The 18,255-nt window shown below is 37.2% G+C and overlaps 1 protein-coding gene across 11 annotated transcripts in view; it reads left to right on the forward strand.

The window, feature by feature from the left end:
- ATP11C (ATPase phospholipid transporting 11C) overlaps window positions 1-18,255 on the forward strand; it is a 175,116-nt gene that overhangs the window by 70,060 nt on the left and 86,801 nt on the right. For all 11 annotated transcript variants that reach the window (XM_025276801.1, XM_006058634.3, XM_025276799.2 and 8 more), the window contains 2 exons: window positions 11,343-11,462; window positions 17,648-17,737. In XM_025276801.1, the coding sequence (XP_025132586.1) occupies window positions 11,343-11,462; window positions 17,648-17,737 (210 nt within the window). The remainder of the gene's footprint in view (window positions 1-11,342; window positions 11,463-17,647; window positions 17,738-18,255) is intronic.

Genomic DNA, 18,255 nt, shown 5'->3' on the forward strand with positions numbered 1-18,255 from the left:
GGGACAGAACTGTAGCTAATGGCTCAAAACAGAATAGGGCTGTAAGCAGAATATGTTGGAATACTCAGATTATTCCTACCCATTCATAGTCATCAGTCCACCATAAATTGGCTCTCATTAATAATGCTTAATTAATATTTGCATATTTGCAAATACACTTTATTGCCAGCCTTTGAGGGCCGCCTCCATTCTTTCAGGTTCTGCCATTTTTCTAACCTTAACTAATGCTGTAATTATTTTCTGATTGTCAACATTTAGAAAGTTTTATATCATATCTGAGTTCACAGAGTACGAATGAGCTCAAATATATTAACATATTTGCATACACACATGCTTTTAATGAAAACGTGAATTAGAGTGAAATTCATCACAATCAGGAGAATGGAGTCTTTGCGAACATTTAATTATCCAGTACTGGTCATGACTAATCTGCTTGTGTTCCACTGACTCAGTCGCTTAATGCTGTGACTGCTGTGCTGTTTCATGATTTAGCTCAAAGCATTTTTCCTGATCAAAGCTTGCCAGGTAATTTTAATGTTGGCTGTAAATTCTTATAATTGTTCTAGATACCCCCTATGTGTGTTTTGGAAATATCCCATTGCTATTTTCAATCATACATTTAAATAGAATTTCAAACTATTATTTGTCCTATCTGGTAAAAAATCAAGAAAAAAAACTGGTTTAGAGGTGTGTGTGACCTTTGGTGTGAGTAGTGTTTGTTTTGGGGAGGTCATACATTTAGAATGTGTCTGGTTTAATAAAAATTCTTTCAAGTGGTTTTAAATCTGTGTGCATGTGTTTCATTTTATAGCAAAATCCTTTTGTACAAGTAAAACTTGTAATTCTAAGTGGTTCATTATTTTTTTAGATTGCACTTATGGCAGTTAATCCTAACCTGTTTTAACGTGAAGTGGTTTGTACCTTGGGTGCCGGGACATAAATTTCATTCCATTTTATCAGAGGAAAGTGATTCTCTTGGGTAACAGGTACATTTGAGAAGGCATTCATTTTTTCACATCTAAATGTTACCATTAAATACATTGGCACTGTGGTGCTTTAAATGGGTATCCTTAGAGCCCCAAAGAGCCAATGAACCTTCTAGCTTACTGAAATTAGCACCCTGAAGCTTTGCCCTGATATTTGTAATTTTTCATAATGTTCCTTTTATTTCTCCTTTCTTGTCTACTTTGAAGCCTACAAATAAATTTCATCCTGAATACATTATCTTCTCATGTATATTGGCTTATATATTATTCTTTATCCTCTAACAGGTCATCTCTCCCCCTCCCTTCAACAGTTGGTTTTTTTGTTTGTTTTTGGATTTTTGGTCCAGGCTGAAACAAGTGGTGAATAATACAGCAACCAAAACCACATTTCAAATTTTATTGCTAGAAAGGTTTGACTTCCAATTCCCCTGCAGCCTTTCAGATCAGATTATTTAGTCAAGCTCTCCCCAAGTTACCACTAAAGAAACCTATTCCAGGACTTCCCCTGAGACACAAACACATCAGTCTGTGGTAGAAGGCAATTAAAACTAAGATCTCCTGGTTTCTTGCTTCTCATAATTAAGCCTTAGAAGCAAAAGCACACACCTGGGATCATGGGTGAAATTGTCACAAATTCAGCAATTATCTCGCCTTATACCTTTGGATACTTTGCCAGTATAGCTGATCGTGATGAGGTAACAAATACACTAGAGTAGCATTGCCCAAGCCATGTTTTACAGAATCCAGTGTCATTGGATCTTCCTTGGGGGTTGGGGGGAGAGTTCTATGGGAAGTGCTGACTGACACAAAGATAGAGGCTTCTTTACTGTAAGACTTTTTAAAGCATTTATTGTGTAAATATTTGTTGTGAACAGCCAGGAGGAGAGGTTACAGGAGTAACTTTCCACCTTCTGGAAGGAACCTCATTCTTAACTTATTCCATGTAATGCAGTTTGTGAAACATTGAATGGAGTTTTCTAATATTCTTGGTAATCCATCTTTGTGTGGCATTCGTACTTGGCAGTACTAAAAGGCCAAATATTAAAATTTTGCAAACCAAATCAATGTTACTACACACAATAACTAATAGATATTGTATATGTTCTTCTTTCTGTGCTTCAGTACTCTGAAGGTTATACATTATACTTCAAACATATTGCTGATTTTTAATGTCTCTTTTAAGCATGTTTTAAGAATAATTACAAATAGATCACCTGTTATGTTTATAGCAGCACCCAGTGTTTATACTGTACACCAGTTACTAATCCAAAACCTTGGAAGAGAAGTGAGATTTAGAGACAATGTAAATAATTCCAGTGTGTGTGTTCCAGTGTCTGGGTACGTGTGTACATGGCTGGGGTGCGTGCTCAGTTGCATGAGACTCCTGGTGGCCCCATGAACTGTAGCCCTCCAGGCTCCTCTGTCCATGGAATTTTCTGGGCACGAGTACTCGAGCGGCTTTGCCATTTCCTTCCAGGGGAATCTTCCCAACCCAAGGGTCGAACCTACATCTCCTGCATTGGCAGGTGGATTCTTTACCACTGAGCCACCTAGGGAGCCAAATAATTCTAGTACAGTTCCCAAATGACCATGTGCTTTGCCAACAAACAGAAAAATAAATTCTTAATTGTATTCCCATGGTGTCAGATGATCTGTTTCAAAGGACTAATGGTCTGTGTTGTGGACAGCAGCCTCAGGGGACTTTTTGAGTGGCCCTCCCATGCTTCTAGATACAACATTTGTCAGCCTCCCTGGCCCACTCTGGTCCTCTTCATGAATGGTGTTTTCAACACCAAGAGCTTGCTCTCGGTCAATAGACCGTAACTCAACCTGCCTTCTTGAATAAGAGTAGCATCAGAATTGGGTATGCCTCTTCTGTAGAGCCAGGAACTTCCTTGCTTTAAATCAAATACATATACTTGAATCGTGTGAGACCATTGCCTGGTTCTGTGCTAGCAGTTCCTAGAGTTTTAATATTCACATAATTGGATAATATCAGCAAGCACCATCCTTTTTTCACCTGGATAGCCTTTCAAGTCCTTTAAAGTGATCTCTGGGTGTTTTGTTAATGCTGCTATAGGCGGTCATTTAAGTTTCATTACCTTTTTTTTTTTTTAACTGTTAAATTAAAGCTCGGTTTTTCCCAGGTATCACACTTTACTGCTTCTCCTGTAAAAGCCTTCACCTCTAGGGAGGATGCCTTTTTCAAGAACAGATTTTTCTTTAGGACATTGTAATTTGAGCCAAGAAGTGGGCCACGATGTTCTTGAATGGAAGGGTAGAAAATGGTCACTGAAGAAGTGGCGACCTTGTGTAAGGCCCCTCCCGCTTTGTTTTCTTTGGTTATTCAACTCGGTGATGCTCCACAATGGAAACTTGTTTTTTACCTACCTCTGTTGTTGGAGATTTTTTTTTAAAGCTATAGCCTGGATGTGCTATTTAAACTAATTATAACTTGGACATTTTTTTCTAGCTAGTTTGCTTTGTGTGTGATATTTAACAATGCCCTGGGGTTGGGGAGAGGAATGTACTCGTTGGTTTCAGTGGACATGCTCCAGCATATATTTGAACTGCTAGACCTTTCTAGGAAACTTATTATCACTTTTATAATAACAATCTGTTACTAAAATGGGAGATAAAACTCTGTTCAGGACATCAGACACCTCTTTTGCAATATGTTTTTTGTTCTAGCCAAAGTTCATCTCTTCTTATGCTGTAATAAGAATTCTCCTCTGGTGACCTAGAAAGATTTTTGGCTGAGAATTTGTCTCTTGTATTTTTCACCCTAATAGCCAGTGGGTCTTTCCCTTGCCGTTGTTACATATTACTGTTTGCTTCTGAGATAAAATTTTCCTATGAGATGTTTAAAAAGTGGGGAAAGGAATTCCCTGGTGGCCCAGTGGTTAAGACTCCACGCTTCCACTGCAGGGGACACAGGTTTCATCACTGGGTGGGGAACTAAGATCCTGTATGCTGCAGGGCCAAAGGGAAAAAAACTAAATGCAAAGTAGAAAATCTTCCAGCTCTAAGGGATTTTGCTACAAAAACCATCTGCTTGAGTATTATATTTATTTTGGTATGCCTTTTTTTGACACTTCAGTGTACACTATGACCAATACTCTCTTACAGTGGGGGGACTTCTTGTATCACCGTGAATACCTAGGTTATATCTCTTCCTTTTATACTATATACCTGCTTAGAACTAAAAGTTCAGTTGAATTTTCCTCAAAAGTTTGATTTTTAGCCTCACTTCTTACATTGGTCCATTTATTACAGGCATGGGTTAGAAAAGAACTTACAAGATGTGGAGAAAATGCTGTGTAGTGTAAAATACTAATATTTTAAAATAATGCTTTAAAATCAAAAGTTACAAAGGCAAATCAAGACTTCAGATAAAAGTAACAAAAAAGATGTCAAATGACCTGATAATAGAGGCCAGGCCACCAGAGCACCCCTTCAAAGTCTTAAAGGAACAAACCAAGACTTCTAGTACCTCCTTCAGATGTACACAAACTTGCCAGCCCCAATTGGCCATCTTCCCAAATTCTGGGAAACTTTACAAAAATCACAGGGGTTGGTACAAGTAGTGTGATAATTTGCAGTGTTCTCTCTGTGACTTGCCTGCCATTGTGTTAGCAAATTTCTGGGTGTCGGTATGCAGAGGGTCCCACCTTCCTCTCCTGCCTCTGAGGTTTGTGATCTGTATTTTATTCTGTTCCCTTTCAGCCTGGTTGGGCTTTGAGGTCCTGGGCCTTCTTTAGACTTGCTTTCTATTTGCCTGTGTATTTTTACCCATTTCCTGAGGGTGATGGTAAATGTGTGGCTGGCATGTCAGTCAGCCTTACTGTTTCTCCAATCCTTAGAAGTTGTGTACCTCCCTGTTGATTAGTAACATCCGGTTAAGTGTTGGGAATGCATGGTGGTGTGTAGATATGTGTAGTGAAAATGAAAAGTCACTTCTGAGGCCTTGTAGATGTGTCCAGTTCATCTCGAGTTAAGTTTGCCTTAGGAGAGATGCTGTTACCAAAAAAAGTGGAGTTCCTGAGCCCCAGCTTGAATTTTGTCTCAGGTTACCTTCTATAAATGAAAGAATCTCTGAATTATTTTTAAAAAAATTCCTGTTAGACTCCTGAATCACTAAAGGCTTATAGCACTTTCAATCTGTCGACTCTAATAGCTACCCTGTGAGAAACTTGCTGCATTTCTTCTTTAGAGCCCCGTTTCTATAGCACTGAGGTCCTTGGGGTGAGGCATGGTGGGGAAAAGGATCACAGAGGGAACACTTAGAATTAATTGTTCCCGGTGAAATTAAACTGCTCAGTGGATCACATTTAGATAATGAAAGCTTTACCCTGAGCTTCCAAACCCAAGTCCTCACGGTCACTGCTTTTTCCTAAGCTTTGTACTTGCTGATTGAAGTGTTTTTGTGGTGCTTAATATCATTTTCCTGTAGGAGTTTCTATTCAATTAAATGTGCTGCCATTGGGTAATGCCTGCCTAGAGATTACCTGCACGCCTAGGGATGTACTTTGGATATTCAGTTGTGTTTTGCTCAGGTGTTTGAGAGTATTGATTAATATAACCATAATTAAGCTTTAAAGGCAAGAAGACAAAATGCCCTGGCTCAATCTTGCTTCACTTCTTCTAACAAAGGAGAGACAGCTTCATCACTTAAGAAGATGCAGGAAAAGCAAAATCAGAAAAGTGCTATTTTTAAGACTCGTTTTAGAGTTATGACTGTAAATAAGGCATGAAGGCTATTCTTGGCTTGTTATAATGAGATGGGCTTAGAAGCCTTAGCAATATGACCACTGTAGAAATCTTAACCAGGAAGCTTAATACACCGGAAATGTTGCCTGGCACTGGAGTGCTTCTAACTTTATGCAGAACTTCCGCCCTTAGTGGGCTTCCCTCATAGCTCAGCTGGTAAAAAAAAAAAATCCGCCTGCAATGCAGGAGACCCCTGTTCAATTCCCGGGTTGGGAAGATCCCCGGGAGAAGGGATAGGCTACCCACTCCAGTATTCTTGACTTCCCTTGTGGCTCAGCTGGTAAAGAATCAGTCTGCAGTGTGGGAGACTTGGGTTCGACTCCTGGGTTGGGAAGATCCCTTGGAGAAGGGAAAGGCCACCCACATCCAGTATTCTGGCCTGGAGAATTCCATGAACTATTCAGTCCATGGGGTCACAAAGAGTCAGACACTACTGAGCGACTTTCACTTTCACTTTTCCAACTTTAGTATAGAAATGCTGAAATTTTCATGAAATGCTCTCTCTTTCATGAATTTGGCCTTTTAAAGACTGATTATACTGTTCAAAAACACTAGAGCTTCAGAGAAAAAAAATAGCTTTGGGGGTGGAATATGGAGAATAGTTTAAAATCATTGCCAAGTGTTCAGATTATTAATAAGGATTTTTTGTTCAGTTTAGAGTAAATATAGTAGTCCTTCAATGTCTGCAGGGGATTGATTTCAGGACCCTCAGATGCTTGAGTCCTGTAAAATGGCATAGTATTTGCATGTAAGCTACATATGTCTCCCATATAATTTAAATCATCTCTAGATTATTTACAATACCTAGTACAATGTAAATGCTATGTAAGTAGTTTTTAGGTGCGTGACAAATTCAAGTTTTGCTTTTTGGAATTTCTGGATCTTCCCCCACTAGTGAAATATTTTCAGTCTGATGTTGCTGGAATCCACAGACGTGGAACCCACTGATAAGGAAAGCTGTCCTCTTGCTTTAGTAACTCACAGAGAGCAGTTTGATGATCAATAAAAGTAGTGCTGTGATTGTTGGAGATTACATTATTGATTATTTGCTGATAACCCGAGTAGCTTTGCATGTTTTCAGGGCCTGTAATTTTCATTATCAGTGATCTGAATGATCAATGGGTAGTAGATGAGTATTGACGAAGAATCTCATTTTGTGAGCAGCTTAAAATGTTTGGAAGGGTTATTACTTGATGGTTATTTGCATTTTTTGTCTTTTGAAAAGCTAATTATTTAAATTATTTTGATTGCTTCAGAAGTGTAGCATTATGCCTGGTGTACTAAAAACTTGTAGGATATTCATTAAGGTCAGTCATTAATTCAAAGAGTGAGGTTCTGTAGCAGTAATTCTCAGTCCTGACTGCAAATTAGAACTGTCACTTGGGGAGCTTCTAGAAAAATTAAATAAAAAAACCCAGCCATTGATATTATGTTTAAAGCCAATGTGTGGCCAGACTTAAGAACCACTGATCTATGACTAAGGGATAAATTCAAGTCTGCCAATATGTGGAATGGATGGAGAGGTGAGCTGTGTTTTAGAAACTGTGCTAGCTTTCATGATGACAGTCTTGTGTTGAGTTCTCTGTTTTCCCTCATTTCTTATTGAGTCACTGGTCTAGAGACAATCAAGAAACAAATTATACTTCCAGCAGCTTTTTTTTGTTTATGACTAGCAAAGGCATAGGATTTTAAGATTGTATTAGTTGAATAACAGTACCTTTTTACTCTCGGTTTTTGTTGTTGTTTTTTAAGATTTATTTATCTATTTTATTTTTTGCTCTGCATGGACTTTTCTCTAGTTGTGGTGAGGGGAGGCTCCTCTCTAGTTGCAGTGTGTGGGCTTCTCATTGCAGTGGCTTCTCTTGTTGCAGAGCACAGGCTCTGGGGTTAGAGTTAAGTAGTTGAGATGTGTGGGCTCAGTAGTTATGGTGCATGGGCCTAGTTGCTCTGCAGAATATGGGATCTTCATGGACCAGGGATCAAACCTGTGTGCCCTGCATTGGCAGGCAGTTTCTCAACCACTGGACCATCAGGAAAGCCCTACTCTGATGTTTATTGAGAGACTATGTCTTGAATAAATTATTGGAGTTTTTTTTTTTTTTTTTTTTTAAACAGGATTTAGTTTATAATTCAGGAGTACAAAAGGGTGATTTTTAGCATGAATAAGAAAATTAAATTGACTTCTGTGTTAATTCATACACTGTAAATATAGTTTTAAATATTTTCCACCCTTTTAATTGTAGTGTGTATGATATGTCATTAAAATAGAATTGGTGCCAGCTCATTTCAATTTTAATAAATGCCATTCCTAAGGACATTTGCATGGGAAGCACTTCAACACAGGATGGACTCCTAATGAATTAAAATTAATTACAAAGTGGCAGGAATCATACACTCCCACTCTAGACTACATTGTGTCATCCAAACAGGATTTTTTTTAATAATTCCTATTTAGAGTTTCTCTCCCTTGGCTAAGGCACCTACATTATTCAAAATCATAGGAGCTAAAACCATTGCTTTAACACTACATTGGCAGAAGTGGAAAATTACAATGAATTTACACATATAGTCAGTTTTGCTATTTTTATGTGAACCAAGCAACATTACAGAGTTGAAACAAATTCTACCAGAAATTGCGGGTTCATCAGATTTTTAGGTTGACAAACATGGAAAAGTCATCTATTTAACCCCACCCCAGACCCAGTCCTCAGGCAGCTCCAAACTCCAACCTGCCTGACCTGAGGAGACTTTGCCCTTTTTTGAAAAATCCTCAGGAGCATACATTCTACAACTTTTCTCAGGCTCCTATTTCCTCATCTAACAATGATCATTGTCTGGATCTCCCATCCCCTCTCTCCCTCCCCAAACCTGCACAGCAATTTCAATCCATTTTCTCCTATTTAATGGAGATAGAGGTCACTTGAAAGAAATCAGAGATGAAGTATGAGGAAAGCTCTTAGTAAAACTATAAATGCTATACAAATGCATAGCATTCATAAAATTCATAAAAATATCACGTGCCTGAAAAATTGCTTTATGCTCATACCTTCCTTTTGTACTTTGGAAAGTTATCTGCCACAGAAGAAAGTCGAAGACAATTCAGAATTGGGATAGTGCTACTTCAGTTTGGTTTTAGGTTAATCTGTGGGTACTGTTAACTGAGGAAAACAGTCCGTAGTGGCAGTGCAGGAAACATCCCGCTTCACTTGTCTACCTCTTTCCTCTTCCCCCTTTTCATTTGTTGAATGATCTGAGAACTGGCATGAAAGGTGGTTCTTGCTCTATAGCCACTTCTTGTGTGAAAAACTAGATAGCCATGTGACTATTAAATGAAAGAATTTAAATTGTATTGTGTGTATGGACTTGACAATTTCTGGTCTGTTGTAGAGACTACAGTGGGACTGTAACTTGCAACAGAAAGCTAGGGGAGGGGAACAGAGTAAACTATACTTTTAAAAAGGTGTATTTACTTTTTGCAAAATGGGTATTATGGGAAATGTAGTGCTCTTCTGTGTTCAGACCCTGTATATTACAGTTGCAAATAAAGTCAGTCCCTAAATCAAAATGTATATAGTTACCATTCAGGTAAAGGTATTGTTTACTGGTTTCCAGGAGCTGTTTGAAAATTTAGGTGTTAATCACTGACCCTTAGCATGCGAAGGACCTTGTACAGTCAGTTGTTCTAATGCCCTGTCTTGGGGCAGGCGGGTGAATAGCAGTTGTAGAGCATTGATGACTTTGTGACTTTTTCCAGATTGCCGTAGATTGAATTCCCACAAGCTCCCTTTTAGCCCATATGCTGCTGCTAAGCTGCTAAGTCGCTTCAGTCGTGTCCAACTCTGTGCGACCCCATAGACGGCAGCCCACCAGGCTCCCCCGTCCCTGGGATTCTCCAGGCAAGAATACTGCCCATACCAGGGTGTATTTCCAGTAGTTATCATTTATATACAGCCTAAATCTCTCCTACTTCAATTTATCTCAGTTACTTTTCCAGTGATTCCCTATTGATTTTGGAGGCCAGACCCCACTAGATAATTACTTAATAAACTTCAAATGAAAATGGTGAAGCAAGAGGTCTTACCATATTTTAGGGTAATTTTTTTTTCAATCAGAGAAATTATTTTCCCTGTATCTGTTTGAGGTACAGAAATTCAGACTGGAATACACCAAAACATAGACATTTGGAGAACTTTGCAACCTCTAAGTAGTCTTGCTTAAAATGATTATTTTAGGGGTAGAGAGTTATATCTTTGACCTTTAAATAGATCACTGAACAGAAATCTTTGTGGCTATATACTTTAAAACATTTTAGGTTGTGGAATTATGCTCTTTTTTAAAAAAAATAAGGAAATAAAGAAGTGGATATTGGTTTCTATCATACTTCCTTTGACTTAAATAAATGGTTGTCTCAAACATGTTAAAACAGTGCCATCACACGAGACTATTCCATTTAGAAACATGGTAATGATGATCCTATATGCAGGGCAGCAAAACAGACACAGATGTAAAGAACAGACCTGCAGACTCTGGGAGAAGGCGAGGGTGGGATGATTTGAGAGAATAGCATTGAAACACGTACGTTACTATATGTAAAATAGATGACCAGTACAAATTCAATACATGAAGCAAGGCACCCAAACCCAGTACTCTGGGACAACCCAAAGGGATAGGGTGGGGAGGGAGGTGGGAGGGGGGTTCAGGATGGGGGGACATATGTGCACCTGTGGCTGATTCATGTTGGTTGATGTATGGCAAAACCCATCACGATATTGTAAAGTAGTTATCCTCCAATTAAAATAAATAGATTAATTAAAAAACTTAAAAAAGAGAACTATTCTAGATTTATATAAGAAAGTATATTATCCTGATTTAAGATGAGAAAACAGAGTGAAGCCTCAATGAAATAAAACTGTGAGGTAAAAATGGACCTGAATCTTGTAGCTTCTAGATTCAATGAATCTACTTTTTAAAAATACAGAATGGGCATTAGAGTTATATTGTGTGAAATGGGACTTTTTGGCAATAAGTTCTGAGAGATCACAAAAGAATATCTTTCCTTGAAAAGCCAAAGAATTGCAACTTTTCTTTCTAGAAATAGTTGATCACTCCATTAATAGAGGTAGCCATTCTATATTCCTGTGAAGCAATTATTTTCAGTTTATAAGAATTTTGCATTCTGCTTTCTCCTGTCTGATAATGAAATTTACAAGGTTGTCTTCAACGCTTCTTGTGTAATAAATTAAATATTCCCAATCTGACCTTTTCTAAATTAGTGTGTTGCTGTGACAGTGATGGTTGAGATCCTGTAGATGAAAGAAAATGCTTGGCAGTAAAAATACTCTTTCTCTAGGATACTTCAATTTAAACATTTAGAATTGCAGTGCTGGCCTCAGAGCAGTTGGCCTAAACAAAACTTTTACTAACAGTGGAGTTTGAATTTCCTAACAAGGTTTCTACTCTCCCTACTACTCTCTCTCTAGACAATAGCCAAAGATGCTTAGACACTTAGACAAGAATTCTGTGTTCGGTAGAAGCATGGAGAAATGTGATGAAAAACTGATCTTTTTTCCTCTTTCTCTTGGTCAGTGTGCTGGAGAAGAGAAGCGAGTTGGTACGCGCACAGTATTTGTTGGCAATCATCCAGTTTCAGAAACTGAAGCATACATTGCACAAAAATTTTGTGATAATAGAATAATCTCATCTAAGGTAAGTTGTTTAACTCAATAGATGTTCATATAGTAAGCCAAATAATACTTATTTTTATTTATGCTGTAAGCTGAGACATTTATATATGCATTCCTGAATGTGCATTTGTACCAATCATAGACCAACTGTAGTAGTTACTCCACCAAAAGTTTCTTTAAAAGCATCACTTTGTCTCATTATAGCTGAAAGAGTGTTTCCTTGCTCTCCATTATGATTCACCATGCCTGTTGATTATATGTATGACTTTAAGCCTTAAAGTGTGCTAAAAGTGGAATTATTTACTTGCCCAAAGCTTCCTGAATTGCCCTTGTGTAGATGGACTGAGTTGTAAATAATTTACATTCTTCCAGAGGGTGTTATCTTAGAGTGACATTTGTATCTCTTTCTGTTCTATTGCAGAGCTTCTCAAGTACACTCCTGGGTCCTAAAGGGTACATTCTGTTCTGTGCACTGCTTGAACAGTTAAGGGTTCAATCACCATAGCTATGTTACCATTTGAATAATCATCTTACTTTATTTAGCATTGTGTAATGCTAAAAGAAGTGGCCTGAAGACCTGTTTAAATCCTGGTCTGATCATTTACTAGCTGTGTGACTTTGGGCAAATTAATCTCTCAGTCTGAATGTCCTCATTAGTGAAATGGAGCTTATGTTCCATACATGAAAGCATTATTTATAACTCAGTACCCAGTAGTCATCAATCTACAAGTATTAGTTTGCTAATCTTTCCCCTTGACTGAGGAGGTTAGGTGCTAGGTGCTAGATTACTGGCACCATCTAGAGACTGCTGTGTCTTCTAGTATGGCACAGATCTTGATAATTTTCCTCGCTTCTTCATGCAGCATGATAAGGTAGACCTCAAATGTTGGTAAATATTGGTTCATGGCATGTTGACAGACACCGAGGATCTGAAACACAAAGTTATACCCTTCCTTTGCAAATGTAACATTTTAATTTTCAAACATGTGATTTCTGTTTGGGTAGTGATATAATGCAGATAGATTGTACTTAGCTGGGAGAGTAGCATGTAAAATATGGACAGAATGATTGAAAACTGTGTTACCTAATGAGCAGATCCATTGGACTATAGAACACTCTGAGTTTAAATGTCTGTTTCCTGTTAATCTTTAACCGGCAGAAATTTATTGTCAGCTAGAAGTTTGTGTATCTGTGCCCAAGATAGTGAATAGTTCTTTCACTGAAAATTGTGACTCACCCTTAGTATTCAAGAAAACAGTCAGTAGTAGTCCTTTGGCTCAGAATCATGGACTTAATATAGAACTGAAACATCCTAAGAGATCCTCTTGTTCAACTCCCTGACTTTACAGATGGAGAAAGCAAACCCAGAGAACTTAAGTTAGTCATGGTCATGAAGCAAAGTTAGTGATAAGCCAGGAACAGAACTGCTTTATAAGATATAGTGGCTCTGAATAAAGAGCTGTTTTCATATCATTGTGCTATTCGGGCTCCTCCCTCAGTTTTCTATTCTTTACTTTTAGGGAATTATTTTTTCCCATACTGCTTTATCTGGAAAATGATAAAGTGACACACTGATAGTCAAGCGACTTTTCACTGAGCTAGTGAAAATCTACTTGTTGTAATATACCATGTATTTTTGCATATTAAAGGAACATATAAAACTCAATTAATTCTCAACTGTTTTTGTATTTCATAGAATATTTTTCATATTTTAACTTTAGTTTTGCCAGTAGTCAAAACAATGCAATAGGATGTTTTTTAAATAATAAGGAATTCATGGGCAAATACAAACTGGTTCTAAACATATTTGCATATACAGTATGTATGTATGTCTTTTAGAAACCACAGTAGTGAATGCGTCTACATTGATAGACTAACACATCTTTTTCTTTGTAGATATTTTATTTTTACAGTTTGTCTAGTTAACTGCTTATTAACTGATCTGGTTTTTGTAACAGCTATAGAGCAGAAAAAAAGGAATTGACAGTATACTGACTTCACAAAAAGAATGAAATTTTAGTACAATAAATAGTTATAAGGGAACAGCATATAGTGTATTGGTAAAGAGCTTCACCCTTATAAACAGGAGATCTGTGTTTGAAGTTCAAGTTATATAACCTTCCTATGTCCCCATTTTCTTATCTTTAAAATGGGGCTATTAACTACTTATCTCACAGGATTGTGATGCGGATAAAGTAATTCACAGAAAACACTGAAGCACTGTGCTTGGCATGCAATAACAATTCAGTGTTTTTGTGATTATTATTATTACTGTAGTCCTGAGCAGTAGTACTGATTTCCTCAGTCTCCTGTGTTTCAAATATGCTAAAAAGAAGCCTTCAGGCCCAGTTTGGAGAGAAAAATGTTTCATTATTTGACTTTCTCTTCCTCACATTGCCCTTTGGCTGATGATGGTATTTGCACCAGAATCTTTTAATTGAAGAAACGTACAACACTTTTAATTGAAGAAATGTACAACATTTGTAGAAAGTGTTGATTTCCTTTCTAAACCATTCGATAATAAAAATAACTTTCTCAGTTGGCTGACTTTTGTTTGTTTACAGATGCCATCAGTAATGTAATATCACTGGGAATAAGTCCTGTTAATACAGGAACACTGAAAATAACACTTTGATAAAAATTTAAGTTTTATTAACTTATAAAATTAGCATCCTTTTCTTCTTTTGGGATGCACAAATACTTTGTTTAGAAAAACTTGTTCTCTTTGGCCTTCCTATTTTAGTGCACTGAGCAGGGACCTTTGGGAATCACTAGAATTTTGTAACTGGTACAAAACTTGGAAATCCCCTTCTGCAGCAAAAGAAACTAGATCTTTAAGATCTTAGCTTCCATCATTTTTCTCTATTCTACTTTTTTTTTTTTCATTTAAAACTTCTGAGCCTCATCTTGAAGGCCCTTCGTGGGATAAGAATCAGGGAGCTCCTCCTAACTCTTTGAAGCTATGCCCAAGGTTAAACTTAACTTCTCCTATGTGAAAGAATGTTTTAAAGTTTCAAGACTAAAATTACATTAGCATTTTCGCTCATTTTAAAAATCAAAAGCATCAGTAGAATTTCTTAGATATGTCTTTGCATTTTATCAAACTCCCTGAAGGTGCCTTTTAAGCTAAAGTTACTAAATACTAATGTAGCACTGTCTTGGTAACTCCTTTTGCCGTTCTGAATTTATGGTAGAAAGAGTGATACTTTGAAAAAGCAGAAAGTTCTGCTTAACATTGGTAATGAAAATGAAAGAAGGCTGCTGTGATGCTCAAAATTGGATTTACTGCCTACATCAAGGAGAGTTGATAATCACGTGGTACAGTCATTTAGCAAAGTGAACAGTTATTCAACCTAGAGCTTTGCTTATTTACAACTAATCTTCAAGTACAGTTATTTTTGTTACATCGCATCCAAATGCCAGTAGTAAGAAAAGTCAGTGCTCCTTCACAACTGGTTGTTGACTTTGCCACTTTACATAGTTAACTACTTCATTTTAGCTGCTATCCCTTTTCTCATGATACACAGAAATATTAGAACAAGTTATTTGGAGCTTTAGCTTTCCCATCAGCATTTTAAAGGCTAAATTGGAAAAATTTTGGACTTTGGGTAAAAACAAGTAGTGTTCTAAAGTTTCCTTTTGTTTAAAATTTTCAGTTTAATAGACTCTCAAAACTGAGATTCCCTTCATACTCTCTACTTTAAATTAGGAAAGTTATTTATCAAAGTTACAAGGTTTTGATTTCAAATTAAATTAGATGATAGATGTGTGAGGGAGGGACCCACAGTTGTTTCAGTCAAAGGCCACAGTTGTGTACCAGTTGTTTAATTCACTCTAGGGAAAATGAAAATGCATTGCACATACTTGGGAAGCTGGCATTTTTCTGAAGAAACTTTTGAAGAAAATGAAAGTGAAGTCGCTCAGTCGTGTCCGACTCTTTGCGACCCCATGGACTGTAGCCTACCAGGCTCCTCTGCCTATGGGATTTTCCAGGCAAGGGCACTGGAATGGGTTGCCATTTCCTTCTCCAGGGGATCTTCCTGGCCCAGGGATTAAACCCAGGTCTCCCTCATTGCGTGCAGACGCTTTACCGTCTGAGCCAGCAAGAAACTTTTAAAACGTGTTCTAGATGTCAGGGTTGCTTTTTTAGTTTAGGCTTACATGTTAAGATAGTATAGAAGATCCACTTACTGACTTCTCTGAGCAAGAACTGACTTTTGACCCAAAAAATGTCCATTTTCAACATCATGTATGAAACAAATGCTCTAAACATTTTCTTCCTGTGAGTTAACATTATTTTTGGTTTGTAGCAGCTAAGTCTGAGAGTTCACATTTTAGGTAAACAAGTCAATTTGAATAACTTGGTATATGCAGCTTTCATTCCATTTCAGTTTTAATTAGAACACTATTTAAAAGTAGGCTTCTCTTAGTCTGCATTGAAATAATGTATGCTATATTGCATTTGTATTATAACAGAGACAAGAAGCTTAATTTACTTTTTAGTTAGAGCAGTGGAGGAAATGGCCAAAACACAAGTTTCGGTCAACATTTCTTGTATACCTTCTGCATGCTGAACACTGTTCTAGTCATGGAAGGGAAGGGAGCTTATGTTATATGTTCTCTGACCTCTTAGTAGTTCATGATCTGATATAGGAAAGAAGAGGGCATGTAGTAATAGTTGCCTATCAAGAGACTGACCAGAGTTCCTTAAGGAAGCAGTTCATTTAGGAAGTTAAAACAGAGGGACACAGTGGGGGCCTAGAAACAACAACAAAAATGTTCCCTTCGACATGTTCACACCCCACAGAGGACTCTCACAGTCCCAATGTTTGTTTGTTTAATTTAAAACCCTTTACTTAAGGAACAGAAGGTCAATGAGCCAGAAGCTCAGCTGTTAGCCTGTTGGAGTTTAGTTTGTTGTTTTAGAAAACTGACCTTCAGTCATCGGGACAGTTAAGTGCTCATCTGAACTAGGGCAGCTTCAGAGTGACTGGACCTGTGGTTTTGATCCCTTTTCTTTTTGGTCACAAGCTGCCTTGGGAATCTGAAAACTGTGGACTCTCTTCTCCCAAGTGATACACATCCACACACAAGTTGAATGGGCTTCCCTGAGGCACTTCTATGAACCCTGGGAGAAGAACCTTTTAGGTGGGCTGTTGGTTGTAATGCAGCTGCTTCACTGAATATATTTGCCTCCATTCATCTTTCTATTCTTGGGTTTCCCTGAACCTTGGGCCTATACAACTTTTAAAGGGAGGTTAGTAGTAAAGCCCCATCTATTGTATCATGCTCTGCAACTTGGGCTTTTTCAGTCACCTTACCTAATAAATGAATATTTTCTCACAAATGGAGACCGTGCAAGTATAAACTTAAATCTTTAGGTTAAGAAACATTTCTTTCTTTCTGGTTTCTGGTCTTTATTAAGACATCTAGAAAATCCAACTTTGGATGATTTTAAAATGCCCTGGTCCTTGAGCTTAACGTACCAGTGAGAAAGTCTTTGTGATTTGACAGCTGGCCCAAGAGTTTTCTCCTCCTGCCCGTGTACAATTTAGCATTGAAACCTTTACCTACTACCTGTTATCAAAGTACAAGGTTGGTATGTTGTTGATTAAAATGTAAGCTGTCTATGATCTAAGGTTATGTGTATACCAAGGCTGTCATGGAGGTGGGAAACAGTGATAGGGATAGAATTTTATCTGTGATGATGATAAACTTTCCAAAGCTTAGCACAGCCAGAAAAATTAATTTAATTAGTTCATTCATTCATCCAACTAATTTATTGAGTGTCTACTTTATGTTAGGCACTGTGCTAGGAGTTGGAGAAAAGTAATAAAAAGACTAGATGAATAGTCTTCGCTTTTAGATCTCAGTGCCTCTTGAGGGAGAGACTTTAATTAAAATATGCACACATATAATTATTCACTGAAACACGTGATCCCAGGGAAGTATAGGGTGATATGAGAGCAGATAACAGGGAACCTAATTTAGATTGGGCCAGGGAAAGCAAAGCTGAAGGACAGATGGCCCAGTTAGAATGCTCCAAGTGAAAACCTGACTCCTGCAGAGTGTTTTATGCTATACCTCTAAGCACACACTTATTCGTCTGTGAGGTTTGGGTTTTAACATGCTTTCAAAGTATTGTGATAATCTGGAATCTTTTTCAAGTTTCCTTTCTAATAATCTTTTTTTTTTCCTCCCATATAGTATACACTTTGGAATTTCCTCCCAAAGAATCTGTTTGAACAGTTTAGAAGAATTGCAAATTTTTATTTTCTTATAATTTTTCTTATACAGGTAAGAGCTCCATTAGAAACTTCATTTCTTCAAGCAGATTTTCATTCCGTTTCTAACCTTGAAATGCTATGTGATTAAAAAGTTGTTCATGGCTTATTATAATAACACTTTTTAAAGTACTAATATATTTTAAGCTGTACTCAATTTTATATATTTCTAAAGTAGCTCTTTCACTAGAAAACTTATTGAGACTTTGTTACTTTTTTTAAACTTTCATGGATTTCATATCTTTGTTCATCTTAGACAAACATGCATTGTGTACTTTTATATATAGTGGTATGTATGAAAATTGAAAATAGTTCAAGTTAATAGTTTCACTTTGTTAAGCACCTGTTTCAGTTTAATTGAAAATTTATCACTTATCTTCTTGATTACCAGTTTTGCTTTTCCTCATTTATTTACTTTAAGGATGAAATCCTTGTACATTGGTTTGCTTCTCAGTGTTCCTACTAATGTTTTGTGTTTTAAATTTTAGACATTTTAAATTTCATCTTCCATCTTTCAGTCTATAAGCTATT

The sequence above is a fragment of the Bubalus bubalis genome, chromosome X (assembly GCF_019923935.1).
Source record: "Bubalus bubalis isolate 160015118507 breed Murrah chromosome X, NDDB_SH_1, whole genome shotgun sequence".
Lineage (NCBI taxonomy): Eukaryota > Metazoa > Chordata > Mammalia > Artiodactyla > Bovidae > Bubalus > Bubalus bubalis.